The sequence below is a fragment of the Leguminivora glycinivorella genome, chromosome 22 (genome assembly GCF_023078275.1).
Source record: "Leguminivora glycinivorella isolate SPB_JAAS2020 chromosome 22, LegGlyc_1.1, whole genome shotgun sequence".
Lineage (NCBI taxonomy): Eukaryota > Metazoa > Arthropoda > Insecta > Lepidoptera > Tortricidae > Leguminivora > Leguminivora glycinivorella.
The window spans coordinates 10,289,914-10,307,926 of record NC_062992.1 but is presented as its reverse complement, the minus strand read 5'-3'; the positions used below and the strand labels follow the sequence as shown (position 1 = coordinate 10,307,926).

At 40.3% G+C, this 18,013-nt stretch overlaps 1 protein-coding gene across 1 annotated transcript; it reads left to right on the top strand.

Moving 5' to 3' along the window:
- Window positions 1–5,056: 5,056 nt before the first annotated feature.
- LOC125237911 (counting factor associated protein D-like) lies at window positions 5,057–17,408 on the top strand. The gene is given in 15 exon segments (XM_048145147.1): window positions 5,057–5,179; window positions 8,432–8,470; window positions 9,071–9,178; window positions 9,836–10,109; window positions 10,518–10,614; window positions 11,400–11,523; window positions 11,956–12,091; window positions 12,536–12,787; window positions 13,536–13,852; window positions 14,300–14,426; window positions 15,135–15,237; window positions 15,948–16,037; window positions 16,349–16,446; window positions 17,108–17,223; window positions 17,226–17,408. Coding segments are annotated over 15 exon segments (2,037 nt in total). The 5' UTR covers window positions 5,057–5,142; the 3' UTR covers window positions 17,345–17,408.
- The last annotated feature ends 605 nt before the right edge of the window (window positions 17,409–18,013 follow it).

Sequence of the window (18,013 nt, the reverse complement as noted above, 5' to 3'; positions counted from 1 at the left end):
GATTTCCGGCCAAGTGGGTATATAGTGCAGTGCGGCCGGGAATCCGTTTTCACGCCGAGGCATGTATAGTGCTTTTCTCAAACATACAATGAAATAAATAAAAATGCTCTAAAGGACAATATTTTATAAAAAAAAGTTACTTTGCAGGCCTAGGCCTAAAAAATAATATGAAATCCCTTTACAGTCCTCTCGAGTTGTTGCGCCCAAAAAGCGATACTTCCCAGCCCATTTTAAGGAACGTAAAGACAATATTTCATTGCATGTTTGAGAAAAAGAGTTTTACAAGTCGTTATTTTCCAAAGGAATAACAATGTGCTCAGTATTAAATTAGTCTAACTTAGGTATCTTATAAATTCAACCCTTAAACTATCGCAAATAAAAAAACCATCCTGTGTCATTGCAGGGTTTCTCGCACATAACTGAAGAAACAGTGTGTCGAATCGACGAAAACCATCATGTCATTGGAGTCCTTTATCTGGAGAAAAGTAAGTTTTTAGAACAGATTTGTTTGTCTATGTTAACCTTATATGAAATTACAGAGATTTAACTATACGAATACAGGCTGATTTAGGAGACTATCACGATTAAGCTTACTTGCTTGCTAAGTGCTAATGAATCGTACTGCGTACACCACATAATTATTCACCCTTTAGGGCTAGTTTAGACACTGAAATTACATTCATCATTCGCTTGCCCTTATCCCAGTCATTTGGAGTCGGCGCAGCATGTCATTCTCTTCGATACCTCTCTACCCGTCATCTCATCATTCACTTGTTTCGGTTTCAAAACATCTTTCACACAGTCCATCCACCTTTTCTTCTGTTTTGCCCGTTACTTCCTTCGACATTCATTCGTATTATCTTTCTCGTCACATGACTTTCATCCCTTCGCATCACATATATGCCTATACATAGTACTCTTTATTATACTGTGCCTATACTATATGTTTTTTTTTAAATTATAAATGGGCTTACTCTTGGCCACAGACTAGCCAAAGGCAAAGACGTGGCCTACGATGGAGTGAGCTCGCCCAGAAGATGCCTGTCCACTCTTAATTTGAATTTCATTATGATAGTCAATAGAAAAGTTTATTGGCAAGGATCTCAGCTAAAGTTAATACTATTAGATACGCTAAGTACCTAATGTTTTGCAGTCCTTGCCCCTATAGTCCACTCCTATCTTAGACATGCCATAAGTAATAATATAATAAGAGGAAAACAAATTGACCAACAACTCTCGTGATCTTACAAGATGATGACAAATAAGGAAAAATCTTCACGTAAGAAGTTTGATAAGTACTGACAGCGAACAAACACAAAATACTTATTGTTAGACATCTTAACAAGGTCAGGTTTGAAAACTACACTTAGAAATATACGACTTCAATGTAAAGCTATCAAACCCTCGCTGGTACTAGTGGTACTAGTACCCACTGGGCTCATAACCTAATGTAGGGGTAGGGGTAAATTTTAAGTAGTAGTAGTAGTAAAACACTATTCCCCTCACTAGCTCGGAAACACGTGTTTTGTCCTTTAATACCAGCGGGTAAAAACGCATTTTATCGACTAGTGGGTAAAGTAATTTGATCTTGAATAAAGTCAAATTAACTGCTTTGAAATTGATGAAAGTAGGTGAATCTAGTAATAAAGATGATTTACCACCTGTGGAACTACTGGAAGCAGTGATAAACGCATTTTTGCGTTGTAGTTTCCTGGCTATAGTGAGGAGAAAATTATTGTACCAGAAAATAATACAACACACAAGAAAAAAAGCTTATCATTGGTACAAAGGCGAAGTTATGCCTTTAAGGGATCTCTTCCAGTTAACGTTTGAGCATTGAAGGAGAATGGAGATGGTCATTCATACTAATATTATAAATGGGAAAGTGTGTATGTCTGTTTGTTTGTCCGTCTTTCACGGCAAAACGGAGCGACAAATTGACGTGATTTTTATGTGTAAATAGTTGAAGGGATGGAGAGTGATATAGGCTACTTTTTGTCTCTTTCTAACGCGAACGAAGCCGCGGGCAAAAGCTAGTTTATAATAAAATGTATATAGCAAATTTCATAGTACAAGACAAGATACACTGGAGAAAAGAACAGAAAGTCAGCAATGGCTATGTCAATCATATTGGCATTTCATAATATCTTTTTGGTACCTATTAAAATAAGTAGTGTTTGTTTTTCAGATTTATTGACCGTATGCACGATGAACGAGAGTACAGGACAAATGCTGGCCGCCAGGCTGCCAAACTTCACCGAGCTGGTCCGACAAGCTATTGCCGAATTAGTACGTTTCATTTCATTGTCATACTAACTACGTTACTAACATTTTTAGCACAAGCTTTTATCGCCGACTGTATCTTTCTTTCAACAGTCATCTACTGCTCTCCGAGACGTTTCTAAAAACCCCTTACTCGATGGCGATACGACGTTTCATAACAGAGTTCCTATGACCACCTTTCTGCTCCATCATCAGATCAGCTCCATCATACCATAATATTGCATTGTCATGTGATTTACATACGTGTGCAAAAATTCTGCTCAATCGGAATCCGGGAAGTGGGTCAAATTAAGCTTCTACGTTTTGACGCATATTGACAAGTTGAATAAAAGCTTGTAAAAATAAAATCTTCTTTGAGCAAAACAATATGTATTCTGTGGCAAAACACCCTATTTACGATATCGAGGTATTCCATACTAATATTATAAATGGGAAAGTGTGTGTGTCTGTTTGTTTGTCCGTCTTTCACGGCAAAACGGATTAACGGAGCGACGAATTGACGTGATTATTTAAGTGGAGATAGTTGAAGGGATGGAGAGTGTCATAACTGTCATAGGCTACTTTTTTGTCTCTTTCTAACGCGAGCGTAGCAGCGGGCAAAAGCTAGTATGTATTCCATAAAAAACTAGCGTTACCCAGTTTGCGTCTGGGACAGCGACATCTCTTAGGACATTTAGACAAAAAACTAAAGATAGGTACTTCGTAACGACCCAAACACCACAAATTAAGTACCTTATGAGGCAGAAACTCAGTCAAAGGGATTTGCTAAAAAGTTTCGAGAATAAACTTATTTTTTATATTACAGGATGTGTTAGATGAAGTGGTAGCATACCGTATAGAGACTCGAAATGTAGAGCTACTGGTAGCGCCGGCCTGCCACTGCACTGCTGCAGTGCTGCATAAGAAGAAACAAAAGCAGAAGAGATCATAGTCATATTAGGAGGAGAGAAGAGGAGGTATATGGAATACCTCTAGAGACTCGAAGTAGCTAGCAGCGCTCGCGTGCCTTGATTTGGTGGATGTTTAAAAGTAGAGTTAACGAGTAGAGGTACGTAGGTGCTGTTTAGAGAGATTATAGTTTTCGAAGGCGTCCGTTCTGATTATAATCATTTTGCTGATGAAACTACAAAATCAGTTCCTAGGTATGTAATGAATGCCTTTAAACGATACAGGAGGGGTCAGTTCTCCATACAAACGCTCTCGACTATTTCCTTCCTGGTTTATGAAGATAGAGGAATGATTTTTTCAACGCATTATTATTATTTTCCCCTCACTAACTCGGAAACACGTGTTTTGTCCTTTAATACCAGCGGGTAAAAACGCATTTTATCCACTAGTGGGTAAATTAATTTGTCCTTGAATAAAGTCAAATTAACTGCTTTAAAATTGATAAAAGTAGGTGAATCTAGTAATAAAGATGATTTTTACCACCTGTGGAACTACTGGAAGCAGTGATAAACGCATTTTTTGCGTTGTAGTTTCCTCGCTATAGTGAGGGGAAAAGTTTTGTGTTACACTCGGGTGCAAATGTATTTAACTTCTCGTGTGTTAAAAAACTCGCAAGTTCAGGATTCTATTCTCGAACCACTCGATTCGCTCGTGGTTCAACTATAGAATCCTTTCACTTGCTCGTTTTTCAATTCCACACTCGGCGATAAAATACAACTTTGCCCCCTTGTATAACAAATAACTATTTTATCTATGTCGAACCGTTTTGATTTTTTTGATATTCTTATTTTTAAAGACGCTAGAGCCCATGAAAAATTTCCAAAAACAGCCATATTGATTATGACGCAAAAAAGGTGTGGTATTCAAAATTGGTAACAATTAGCCGAAAAAACTAAACCCGACATAGATAGATTATTTCATTGTTATTCAGATTCTCAAATTTCGTTACGATTGATTAAGTTTCGAAAGAGGAAACTGTCGAGAGCGGAATCTCGATTTTAAAGATTTTTTCGCAATATCTTCTTTTAACTGAGTTGTTCCGAATGTAGTTTTTTTTGCGATAAATCTAGTTAATAACACTAGTATATTTAACTTAAATTCCCAAATCGAAAGGGGGGGGGGGGGGCTCCTTTCCATTGTAGCAAATCGCTCCCGTAGCGTCTTCCTCGTTTCATACGATCCCGTCATCAAAAGTGGATGCAAATTTAACAAATGTGTAAGTAATTTAATCAAAATGAGAAAATCTTTCGAATTTTTTAAATTTCGAAGTACCTAGGTCAAAAAGATCAATTCATTGCTCATACTATATTTACTTCTGCGACTAAAATTAAGATTAGGTAAGTCTAATCTACAATAAGAGATTGATCAAATAGCTAGTTGTTAAACTGGATCGGCCTAGCCGAAGTGACAATTGACAATCGTTGACGCTATGTAGCGATCGAATCGCAGTCATGAAAGTTGAATTGAACCCTGTAGAAAAATGTCCCCAAGAAAAAAAAAAGTGGGACTGACAAATTTCGGATGCATTTCGGTAAAATTTGAATTCGGTAACAGCGTAATTTATAAAGAATAATGAATAAAACCATAACCAAGTAGTAAAATAAGTGCTGAAAATAAATTAGAAATTATAAAAAGTAAATCCATGTAATGAAAGTGTTGCCTGCTCCAATTTTTTTTTAAATTGCCATGTTTTTGCGGGTTCAGCTTTCATTTAGCCAGACCTTAGCGAAGCGTAAGCGATCGTAACTTTGGCTAGGTTTACCTAAAAATAGTATACTTACCAAGTAAACTTTTTGTAAGCGTTCTATATAAACATACAATATAGTGGGGATACCCCAGTAGCGTTCGAGACGGCTTTGTGGTACAAAGCCAGAGTGGATATATTTATAGTGTTTATTTTGTCCGGTTGAGATGAGAATAGTTTTATGTGTGGCGCTTTGCGCTGCAGGTAAGATTTTTTTTAAGCTACCCACTTTAGACCGGGGGCCCATTTCTCGAATGATATTAGACTAATAATATTAGTCCACGAACTGTCAAATCGTATGGGTTGCCATGACAACACACTAATATTTTTAGACTAATACCTTTCGAGAAATGGGTCCCAGGTCAGGTTCGGGCAGAAGTTTCTGCGCGCTTCATTTTCTATGGAAAGCTTTCTAATCTTTCTATGGATGCTATCCATAGAAACATGTGCTACTGCACCTTGTAAAAAATTGCAGGTAGCTTTTCCCGTACAAGTCTAAAGTGACCCTGTCAAATTGGAATATAATACTTGTTTTATTTTATTTAAAGATACCTAAATGATTGTTCGAACCTTGACTTTTTAGTTGAATATGAGATCATGACATCATAGAGACATATAATATTGCTAAGACAACAGCATCATCCTTGTGTTGGTCAACAGCATCACATTGGGGTGGTTTGGAAAGTCTGCCTAAGATATATCTAATACTAGTTTTCATCTACATACTGGTACAAAGTTAGATAAAATTTAAATTGATGTAAACTTAAGTGACCAGTGAACCTTGCTGCAGTAAGGTCACATTCATTCTTACGGACGAGTTAAAAATAAGGACAGTTAAGTCAATTTTTAAATAAAGACATTTTTTATACACATATCTAAACTTCTTTTTTATCAATTTTGTCATGCAGAAACGTCTGCGAGCGTTATGTAATAAATATTTAAGTTACAAGTTGGTCATAGCGGCTGCACCGGCAATGCAGTAGGTCGCAGGTTCGAATCCCGTTGGAGGTGTGAATTTTTGCATAAAGTTAAATTAAATAATATGGGATATAATATTTAACTTGTATTTCCTCGCCCTTGTCCGTACATTTTTTAACTAACTGATGCCGGGTGAGATGAACGATAGCTAAAAAAATATTCTGCTGTCAAAACCTTACATATTTTACTTATTGGTAAAAGAGGTTATCAGTTATTATTGCATTTAGATTGAGTTGCCTGGTTGGAGTAATATCTAGATGGTGCCAGAATAACTTGTCCTGTCAATTTCTAGATGTGTTATTGATTATATGCCCTGGATGCTAGCATCCCACCCACCCACCACAGTGGAATGTAGGTACATAGTTCAGATTTCGGAATTTAAGCCAAAGCTCATCAGAACAAAATCAGTGACAATGATAATTTGTCTGTGTATCATACCTTTTTAACCCCCGACGCAAAAACGACGGGGTATTATAAGTTTGACGTGTCTGTCTGTCTGTTTGTTTGTCTGTCTGTGTGTGTGTCTGTCTGTGTATGAACCGATTTAGATATCTTTTTTTTTTGTTTGAAAGCTGAGTTAGTCGGGAGTGTTCTTAGCCATGTTTCATGAAAAAATGTCCACTATGTCGGGGGTTCTTTCCAAATTTTAATTTTCTGGTTAAATTATATTTTGAGTTGACAATCTCACAAACACCTGATAGTGGCTTAATTGTCTTCATAGCATCCTTTCCACCTTCACTTAACTTATTACGGATTTATACGGAAATTGCTGTTTTTATCATTAACTGGTCCACGGCATTATGTAATTATTATTATTGTGTAATTTGTGTATAAACAACCAGTGGATTTAAATAACGTCAGCATGTAAAAACAGCCGGTGAATTAACCTTGAAACTTTATTTTACATAATACGATAAGTTGATATCTGATTTAAGTATCTCTCAGAGGATGTAAGTAATTACAATTGGATCCCAGTTTGATCTGATAAAGAAGTATTTTTACTTCGTCCTTTTTTGTCCGTGTTTCAATAAAACTCCATTTTTAGCGCCACCTAAAATAAATATAACTACACTGATGATGCCTACAAAATGTATACATATAGTTTTAAGCCTAAAAAGCCCATACATTTCAGGCCCCGTAGCCGAATGGCATTTCTCCGACGCCAAACGAAAGCGATACGCCGCTGGCTCTGTCGCGCCAATACGCAAGCGCGATAGAGATAGATATCTACTAGCGCTTCGTTTCGTGAGCGTTTCGTGAGCGATTGTGCCATTCGGCTAGCCACCCTGGGGTACGCTTTTTATAGGCTTTGTCAGTCCCGTACTCGACAACAACATCCTGTTTACGACCTTAATGACACTCACTATACATATGTATGTATGTATAGTATTCCATCCATATGTTATGTGTTATTCCATCCATAAGAAAACTTGTTAGCTTTATATTTAGCTCTGATCAGACCGGTATTCTTTTATTTTCTTTGGAAACCCGTTCTCTTATCCTTAAAGGGGTTGGACCTGACCTGCCAGTATCATAATAGAAATAAATACACCCGACTGACTGCGGTTAAGCTGACCGGAGCCACAGCGGCGTAGGTCCCAGTGCGTTTTCACATTATCCGATCCGATATCGGATGTCGGACCGATATCCCATACTTTACACGCGCCATCTTGGTTTTTTTCCTTTGAAATCCTTCGATTCATCATTGAAATCGGATAATGTGAAAGCGGATTTATGATCAGGGGGCCGATTTTTGAGTCTCACTGTCACTAAAATACCGGTTGAAAACGGTGAATTGCCTATTATTTTCAGTGACAATTTTCTGAATTCGAACGCCGTGAGACTCAAAAATCGGCCCCCAGGGCCCGTAACTTTCATGCCGATGACATAATTTTGACGTCACGTTGCATATAGGATGATTCAAGAGTTTTATTTAATAATTAATCATTATTCATCAATCATTTAAATCATGACTTCAAAACTAATCTATTCATAAGTGAAATAATTAATACTTACTTGATACGTGAAAAGTAAATTAAATTATTTGTTTATTTTTCATACATACATGTTATTAAATAGTTTTGTTACCATATTTCAATAAATCATTAAAACAAAACAAATTGTTTCCTTTTCGTTTCACGTATCAAGTAGGTATTAATAACACGTATGAATAGCTTTCTTTGTAAGTCATTTGTACATGATTAAATTGATTAATGAATAATGATTAATTATTACAATAAAACTATTTGAATCACCTATATGCAACGTGACGTCAAAGTGATGTCATTGGCATGAAAATTACGGGCCCTGTTTATGACTCTCTCCACTACCTACTTGGTTGCAATTCACAACAATTTTTATAAGTTTTTGTGACTAGGTCCTAGGTTATTTGCCATAAAAGACTTAAGGTATCAATGACACTAATTGTCTCCCATTTAAAACTAATTATTATTTCATTAAATTATTATGTTTCAACAGTGGTGAGCGCCTCGCCTGGACTCTTCGGTGGTTTCGGAGGTAAAGATCATTTATTTACATGAACAAATTTACACAATATATAAACTAAAACTAATCATAAAACTTAAAAGCTAGCTTATATCTAAAATAGGCCCTTGCAGCAATGTACCAAGTCTAAATATTAGAGGAAAAAGCAGAGGTAAAAAGGAATAGAATTTATTTATAGAAAATAATACGACCACATTAGTCTAGTTCATAACGAGAAGTGAAGGAAAATAATATGACAGATATAAAAAACATGTTAGACTGTTCGAAATACAAATAGTATAAATAGTAAAAAGGTTTAACACCAAGGATGCTGGCGACATCTCCACGCTGTATCGCAATACTGGTACGTTGCGTGGGGAAGTCGCCAGCTCTACGGTCACCAGGGTGGCTAGCCGAATGGCACAATCGCTCACGAAACGCTCACGAAACGAAGCGCTAGTAGATATCTATCTCTATCGCGCTTGCGTATTGGCGCGACAGAGCCAGCGGCGTATCGCTTTCGTTTGGCGTCGGAGAAATGCCATTCGGCTACGGGGCCAGTTACTTTATATCTCGAGAACTATGTACGCTATCGATTTGAAATGGGAATTGTTATTTTATTTGTGATTGCAGATTCGGTGACCGGCACACTGACAAAACTGCCGCAGTCCGTGAACAAAGGTGTCAGCAATGTTCAAGAATCGATCCCGTTCTCTGATGGCCAATTCGATAAGGTCTTTGGTAAGTGTTTATCGTGTTGGACTATATATTCCAATATTGAACCACAACCGTAACGAGTCTTGGTGGAATCTTGAGCGCTGCGAGGGTTTCAAGGCACGAAGGTCATTTTAATATTAAACAATTTATAGGCAAATTCTACCAGTTAGAACATCAAGTTAAAATTTGTATGAAACTACTTTCTACTCTTGTGGATAAAATGCACTTTTGCTATCTGTTTTCGAAGACTCCCGAGGGGCTTTACCGGTTGGTGGTGAAAGGGTTTTTAAACGCATAGGTAGTTGTTTGGAATCGACAAAATTACAAAAAAATTGCGAAGATAAGTATACCTACTTTAGGTATGTACATGATTAATAATCTCAATAAAAAGGTTTGAAAAGCGAAAGTACCTTAAAGCCAAACTTTGATTATGGCACAGTTTCAAGGCATAAGAGATAAACAAACGATTAAAACAATATAATGTATGAGTACTATACCTACTTTTCTCGCAAATGAGTGTTTGAAAAATGTTGCACATAAGTAGTTAAAGACACTTGAAAATCTGCTGCTGCTGAACATCACTCCTATCGTTTTAGAATAGTAGTACCATGATGCCGTCAAATACAAGTTCCTACCATCTATGATAAAATCCATGAACACCAACTTAACTTTCTTCCACAGGATCATCCGACGAGATGGTGAAAAGCTTCCGCAAGCAGCAAACCAAGTCGTTCGCGTCCCTCTCCGACATCCTCCCGGCCGGTCTCAGTCTCCCAGACCTGAGTCTGCCGCTCCCGATCCCGGGAGTCCCAGGGTTCGGTCTGCCCGGGACCAGCTCTGGCAGCTCTGGCAGCTCTGGACCGGCGCCGCCTAAACCGAAGTTCGACCGGTCTATGCGTTTGCACGAGGATCTTATTGTACCGTTGTCTGGGTTCACAGAGAGCTTTGAAATAGAGTAAGTTATTGCTTCTGTAGTACCTAGCTTTACTTCTGTATTCGGTGCTTTTGAGATACCACGCGAACGGAGCACAGAGACGTTTCTTAAACCGATGCTTATTCAAATCCGATTTCTATCGTTTTCTATCTAATAATATGACGAAACGATTTCGAATCAGGCCGTTCGACTTCGTCTTTTAACATTTTGACAACCAGACCATTTTACATGTTCATGAGCTCCAATATTGCCGTAAATTAGCAAGTCAGCCCAATTACACTTATCTTACTTATACAAGAGTCAGTAGTCAGTCTGCTAAATTGCGTTGGAAGAAGACAGAAAAAGAACGAAGAGCAAGACGCTCTTAGGTACTGATTATATAGTGCCATCAGTGCTCAGCTTAATGTCATCATAAATCTTTAATTCTAGGTGGCACGCTGAATCCGACTCTATGCGTAAGACCATGGAGGGTGGCAACACCGTGTACCGATCACCAAAGCCGGACGGCAAAGTGGAGTTCCTTGAGGTACACCTGACTTTACCCCTTATTCATACACGTACACTAAAGTTATCAAGCCGATAAAGTTCGTTTGTCCCTTTCTATCACACAAATACGTCGGAAAGCGACAAACGAACTTTATCAGCTTGATAACTTTAGAATACGTTTATGAATAAGGGCATTAATCTTTTAGGTCATAAACAAAAACGACAGAATACAAACCTGTGTAAGGTATGTACCTTTAAATGTAAAAAAAAATCTGTGACCTTACGTGGTGAGCTTATCAAAAGCCTCATTTACATACTTACCAGAGCCGTTTGTATTAGGCAGGTCAGGTCGGTAGGTATGTCATCGATATTGCAAAAGTTGTTTGTTCCTCAAAGTTTGTTTTTGCTAAGGTATTCTTATGTAGCTCGGTGGTCAAACTCTGGCATTCGAATAGCCAGCTAGAATCTGAAGTCCTTTCTTACTAAGCACAAAGCTGAAAAATGTTACCACAAAGCTTAAATCCAAATTAAAAGTGGTAAGAACACTGTTAGCGAGTCTAGATTGCTAGAGGCAACCTACCTCAATAATCTGATGGCGTGGATATATCGTTCATGCTCCGTCGTAGCTCATTGTAGTAATTTTCATATCTTCCCTATTATCCGGCAGAGTTCGTTACGGAGCGCTCACAATTGGCCTCTTACTACTAAATTCTGGAATAGGTCTAGGCCTTAGTGTTAGTTAGTGCCTTACAACATGGCTAGACGTTGTAAGGCACCTCCTAGACCTATTCCAGAATTTTACAGTTTCTATTGTAAATATTCCAGATTCGTGAAGAAGAAGAAGGAAAGAACAAGGTTCACCGCTGCTCACGCACCGTCGTCTCATTGGCTGCTCCTGCTCAAAAGTCCTTCCCTGGTCTGCCTGACTTGAGCGATTATGTCTTCGTAGGTAAGTCACCTGCAGGGCTAAGATGGACGGCTGTCTGTCACGTTCTAACAAATATGTATGTGCGAAAGTGATGCATGATATAACAAGTGACAAAAACACGTCCATGATACGGCCACTGGCAGGATTTAGGTATATGGTTATGGTTGCTTTGAAACTAAAGGGGGAGCACCGAACATTAGTTCGTCGGTCGGTAACGGCCTCTCAGTTAGAAGTTAAAGGTCACGGTGACGGGGACGAACAACTGACAGACCGTTGTAGTCCGATGAACTCAACCAGTGGTCCCCTTAGCACAAAAAATACCTTACCTTAGTAAGGTAGACGAGTTTGACGTGATTAGGGGACCGATTGTGTGTGTACCGTAAACTTACTTATTCCATTGGGTAAGGGGTCGATTGATTTTAAAATCTAATTAAAATATTTTTTTTCCCACAGGAAATGCAAAATCAGAACTATGGAGGAAGGTAATAAAGGGCAAACCAGGTGAAAATGGCGCCGTGAAAGGGGAGACTCTTACAGTCACTCACGAGATGCTGGTTGCGAGGGAGAAGGATGGACCAGTTCCAATCAGGTCAGTACTAAATCAACTCTAAACTCATGTATTTATTACCATTTTCCTGGAATTTTCTGGATATCTAGCCAAGATGACAATCTTTCATTCACTAACTAAGGGTACGTTAATCTTTCTATAACTCTTGCATAGATATTAATGAGACGCATTTATTTTCTGGTATTGGCAATGGCATCTTGGCTACGCATCGTCATAGTTATCAAACTTGAGATTGTATTGATGACATAAACATAGCTTAGTATTTAAGTAGTACAGTCAAGGTATGGAATATAGACGTGGACATAGTGCCAAAAAAAGTATCCACAATTCTAACGTATACCTATTTTTGTCCGTGTCCACATTATTGCTTTGACTGTACCTAGTTTCCTAATATAGTCCCAAAAACATCAAATTAAACAGCTTCAAACCATTTTCAAACAGCTAACCTATACCCTTCTTCTTCAGATATTCGGTGATGACAGACAGCTCCATCCTCGGTCCCGCCAGCGACGTCTACATCCACAACTACAAGGTCCTCTCTCCCCCCTCCGCCCCCATCAAGCCTGACACCAGCAAGTGCAAGACCATCGAGGACGCCACTCCTCGCCAGAAGAGACAGAGCTTATTCTCCAGGATTACTGATACTTTGTCGAGCTTCAACCCTGTTCAGGACTTATCGCTGCCTTTTGGTGGGGACATTGGACCTAAATTTGACAGGTAAGTGTTAAGACCCCATTTTCAAGGAGTCCGTAGCACAATGACGCCAGCGATGTCTAGATCCACAACTACAAACTCCTCTCTCCCTCCTTCTCCCCCATCAAGCCTGACACCAGCAAACTAGTGCAAGACCATCGACTCCATCGAGGACGCCACTCATCGCCAGAAGACACAGAACTTTGGAGGAGATATAGGACCTAAAGACATGTATAAGTTTTAACGATTATTGGGCAAATAGAGAAACGCACTATTGAGCATCATTTATGAGACTATTACACATTCTACACATGCTTCTTGAGAAAGGTCTACTGCCAGCTATTTAAAGAATATGATTCAGATTATTTTTCAGTATTTTTACAAAACCAAAATTGGAGGCGACCCTGAACTTTTTTTAAAGCAACCACAGTATAAGGACAACTCAGTAGAAAGTTAATCTCCTGCGATGGGTATTTGGCTTTCTCGCAAGCGCCGCTCGCGACATTGACAGCGCCACGCAGTGCGGCGCGTACTGACGCGACCGGCATCATTCGGTTCCGCATGTACTCTCTGCATCTCGCTCGCGCAGAGCGCTACTCAAGGACAAACCGCGCGGCGCAAAATTTCTTAGGAGAATTATTGCTGAGTCATCCTTATACTGTGAAGCAACCTCTTTTGCGCTTGCTGTCGCATCCCAAACTCACAAGTTTCTGAATCACAAGTAATCAAGTGGTAATATAGGTACGCTAAATGAATGTGTGCTCTTTTCCAGCTTCAAAAACGAATTCAAACGCAACTACCTCGACCCAGCCGAAGAAGCAGTCCGCAAGAACCTGCTCACTCAATCCTCGCGCTTCATCGAGGCCGGCAACCGAGCCACCTCCAGCTTCAAGATGGGTGTCAACTTCCTGGCCGACCGGCTGGATGAGGAGATCAGCCAGCTGTTCGGGGTCAGGGAGCCTGAGGGGGGTGTAGCTGAAGTGGGGATGGTCCCGTTCCCGTATTCGGAGAATGAAGTGAAGAAGGCGTCGGATAAGCTGCCTGAGGAGTTTGATTGGAGGAAGCATGGGGCTGTGTCGCCTGTGCGCTGTAAGTCTACTTTCCTGTTAGATATGAAGTTTAGGGCCAGTTACTATGGACGGAATGTTATTGCCCTAACATATTGCAGGGCGTTCCTAGGTCATCGCATACGCGAGAGCGAGAACAAGATCCCGCTCTCACTTATGGGATAGCCATTTGGGGCACAACCCGGTAGTATATTTAAATTAAGACCTTAAGCAGTGAACTGTTGCAAAAATGCGAAAGTTTAGCAATCGGTGACAACTTTGGTGCAACCGATTGCAAAGATTTACTTAGTCCTCGAAAACCTTCGAGTCTTAATTCAAGCTCTTTGGCTCTAGTCATGAAGTTGAAAATATTGGATCGTAAAAAACCAGCAGCATTTTTTTTTTATTTTTTCAAAACCATTTGCATTTTGCACATCACATTTGCATTTTACTAAAACACTGATGAACATGTGTCTAAATCTACCCATAGATCAAGGAACAACATGTGCCTCATGCTGGGCCTTCGCCGTAGCGGGCTCCACGGAGGGTGCTCTCTTCAAGAAGACCAACAACCTGGTGCCGCTCAGTCCTCAGTGTCTCGTCGACTGCGGCAAACCGTGAGTATTGGAGTATAGATGGTACTAACCACCTTCTAGTAGACATGCCATGACGGGCTCCACGGAGGGTGCTCTCTTCAAGAATACCAACAAACTGGTGCCTCTCAGTCCTCAATGCCTCGTCGACTGCGACAAACCGTGAGTATTGGAGTATAGATGGTACTAACCACCTTCTAGGAGACATGCCTTGACGGGCTCCACGTAGAGTGCTCTCTTCAAGAAGACCGACAAACTGGTGCCGCTCAGTCCTCAGTGCCTCGTCGACTGAGGCAAGCCGTAAGTAATATATTGACTTACAAAGGATAAAAATATCTTGAGTCATCCCGGAATCGCTGGAAGACCACCAAGTTGATCCCGCTGTCTTTCACCTCTCTCAGTCACCATCTTGGAGACACTGGACCTTCTTCTTCATTGCGCTGTCCAATAAGACCAATAAACTGGTACCTCTCAGTATGGTGTTCCACGTGACAGGGACTATGGAAGACACACTCTTCAAGTTAGTGTTCACCACTGTCTCGTCGACTATGAGAAGCCGTAAAATGTATAGATGTCTCTAGTAGCCATCATCCTTGAGACATCTAGGCCTTTATAATGACAGGCTGGACGGGAAAACTTACAAGCTGATACCGCTCTGTTTTGTTTAAGGTCTTGTCATGCTTTTCAAACGGAGTTACGGAATTTGGTGTTACTTTACTACTTTCTGTCCAGGTTCGGAGCGCAGGGCTGCGGGCCTACCTGGCCGAGCTTCGCCTATGACTACATCCAGAACAAAGGCCTCGCCGCCTGGGACGAGTACGACTACGAAGCTAAGGTACTCTGTCTAATATCAGACTGTTCTATTATGATCTGGCCCGACCCACTTCTGCGCAACATATTAAGGCATGTTTTGTATTAAAAGCTCAAAAAATAGCGTCCGCAGAATTTGACTCTTGCTTGTCTGTCTTGTGCATAGAGGAATAAGTAAGGGAAAAGTTGTAACTCCATACATCAGTAAATGCGAGTTATTTGTAGTGACATCTATCGTCATTCACTCGTCAATCACGCGCCAACTAGCGTAAATTATCAGTACTGCTACTCGACACTAGGTGCCGACACTATTGCGTCTGCCAAAAATGTAATATTAAAACAGTTTACACCTTATATTTTAAGCTGAAGTAATTGAAAGCAAAGTACTGATTAATACTATTGTAATATTAGCTAAAAATTGTTGAGCAATAGACTTTTTGTTCGTCGTGACGTCTATTGACAAGTAGCAGTACTGATAATTTACGCTAGTTGGCGCGTGATTGACGAGTGAATGACGATAGATGTCACTACAAATAACTCGCATTTACTGATGTATGGAGTTACAACTCTTCCCTTACTTATTCCTCTATGGTCTTGTGGCGCATGTTCCTTTTTTATGGAGCGTGGCAAACAGACCTCCAAGATTTCTATGAAAAATCGATCCCGAGATGTAATAGGTTGTAGTTAAATTACAGAAATAATTTACTAATCGATGTTCAATTGTTATATTTCTAGGTCCTGGAATGCAAGGACACCAAAGTGTCCCCCGTGACGCACATCAGCGGACATGTCAACGTCACTGCCAACAATGAGGACGCTCTCAAGGTACCAACCAGAATTTACTCTAGCACCTCTTACTGTTAGGCTGGGTTTCACTTTATCCGATCCGATATCGGATTCCGGGAAGATTTCAATAGAAACAATCCAAGATGGCGCCTGTAATGTATGGAATATCGGTCCGACATCCGATATCGGATCGGATAATGTGAAAACGCACTTATGTTCGTATGTCTTACCAAGCTCAAGTTCAAGTTCTCCTGTGTTCTGTTCAAGTGTTACGTGTGTACGTGTTTATTTCATAAAGTTTGACGTTTAAATTAACACTTGCCCACATGGAATAATCATTTCTTGTTTAGGTGGCGATCAAGAACCATGCGCCTACTGTGGTGCTAGTCGACGCAATGGCCAAAACTTTCATCTACTACAAGAGCGGAGTTCTGAACGACAAGAAATGGTGAGATACCACAACATGTCCTAACTTCTTTTTCTTTACCTTGACAGGACCAACTATCCTGGATTAGCTCGCTTGCGCCTTGGTCTTCTTTTGGTCTCGGGCAAACATGGTCGCGTGATATACGATAAAATGTCAGGCCAGCGATAGGGATAAAGTTTATCGAACTAGCGTGCTAGTCCTTCGCCCGCAGAAGAACCTTCTTCACGATATAAATACTGCCTTAGCCTCTGTTAGTCTCTCTCCTGTTTCGTAATGTGTACTTTTAATGTATTTTTGTCTGTCTTCTGCATTAAAACCGAAATAAATTACATATATGAAAGAAAAAGTGACCAAGTCCTCTGGTGCCTGAGGCTGAGGAGTCCTTGTATAGATTACTCATATGAGAGATAATTTCGACCTCGACAGCTGTGACCTGGGTGGCCGAGCGGATAAAGAGGCATCTCCCGCGATTGGAGAGTACGCTGGTTCGTTTCCAGCCTCAGGCACCAGAGGACTTGGTCACTTTTTCTTTCATATATGTAATTTATTTCGGTTTTAATTTATATACATAGTAGTGTGGCTACTTTAAGACAGCACAAGTTGAAATATTTTCAATAGATTATAATTTAACTTGTGTTCATTAGAAATGTCTTCTGCATCACTGACAAATGTTTTTTTTCAGCGGTCAAAGCAAACCCCGCCTCAACCACGCAGTCCCTAGCCGTCGGCTGGGGCTCAAAAGACGACTCCAAGGATGCCCCCACTTCATCCTGAAGAACAGCTGGTCGGACAAGTGGGGGAGGAGGGCTACATCAAGATAGCCCCGGAGTCGTGCGCCGTGCTGGAGCGGCCGACCTACTCGCTGCTGCAGCAAGCCAACGTGGACAGGGCGGCGCTGCGCTCTTCCTATAAAGATTAGGCGATAAGATGTATCTTTTTATATTATGGTCGATGAATAAAAATGTTTCCGTAATAAAAGCGTATTTTTGAAGTTTTGTCTATCTTGCGTTATCCATGTCCACGAGAGCCTGAGGTACACTTTGGGTAGTAATCCCAGAATTTTACGTAGAGCGTGGACACTGGAGGGCAAATTATTGGGAATAGTCGGATTTCATCACGATGTTTTCTTTCGCCGAAAAGCGACTCTTAAATTCCAAAAAACTCAAAAAGCCAAGATTCGAATCTCTGATCTCCGGAAGGAAAGTCAAATGCTCTTACCACCAGCACTTTTTCTTATCAAAAGTGTGTTTAGGTCTCCATTGACACCCTCTACTTCTTAAAGAACAGTTGGTCTGACAAAGGGGGGGGGGGCTACATCAAGATAGCCCCGGAGTCGTGCGCCGTGCTGGAGCGGCCACTCGCTGCTGCAGCAAGTCAACGTGGATAGGCCGGCGCTGCTCTCTTCCTATAAATGAATAAAAATGCTTTCGAAATAAAAGTGTATTTCTAAACACGTCGGTAGCAAACAGGCATACGGTCCGCCTAATGAAAAGCGGTCACCGTAACCTGTGTTTTTTTGAAGTTTTTTTTCCTAATTTGAGCTATCTATATCCATGAGAGCCTGCGTTTTCACATTATCCGATCCGAT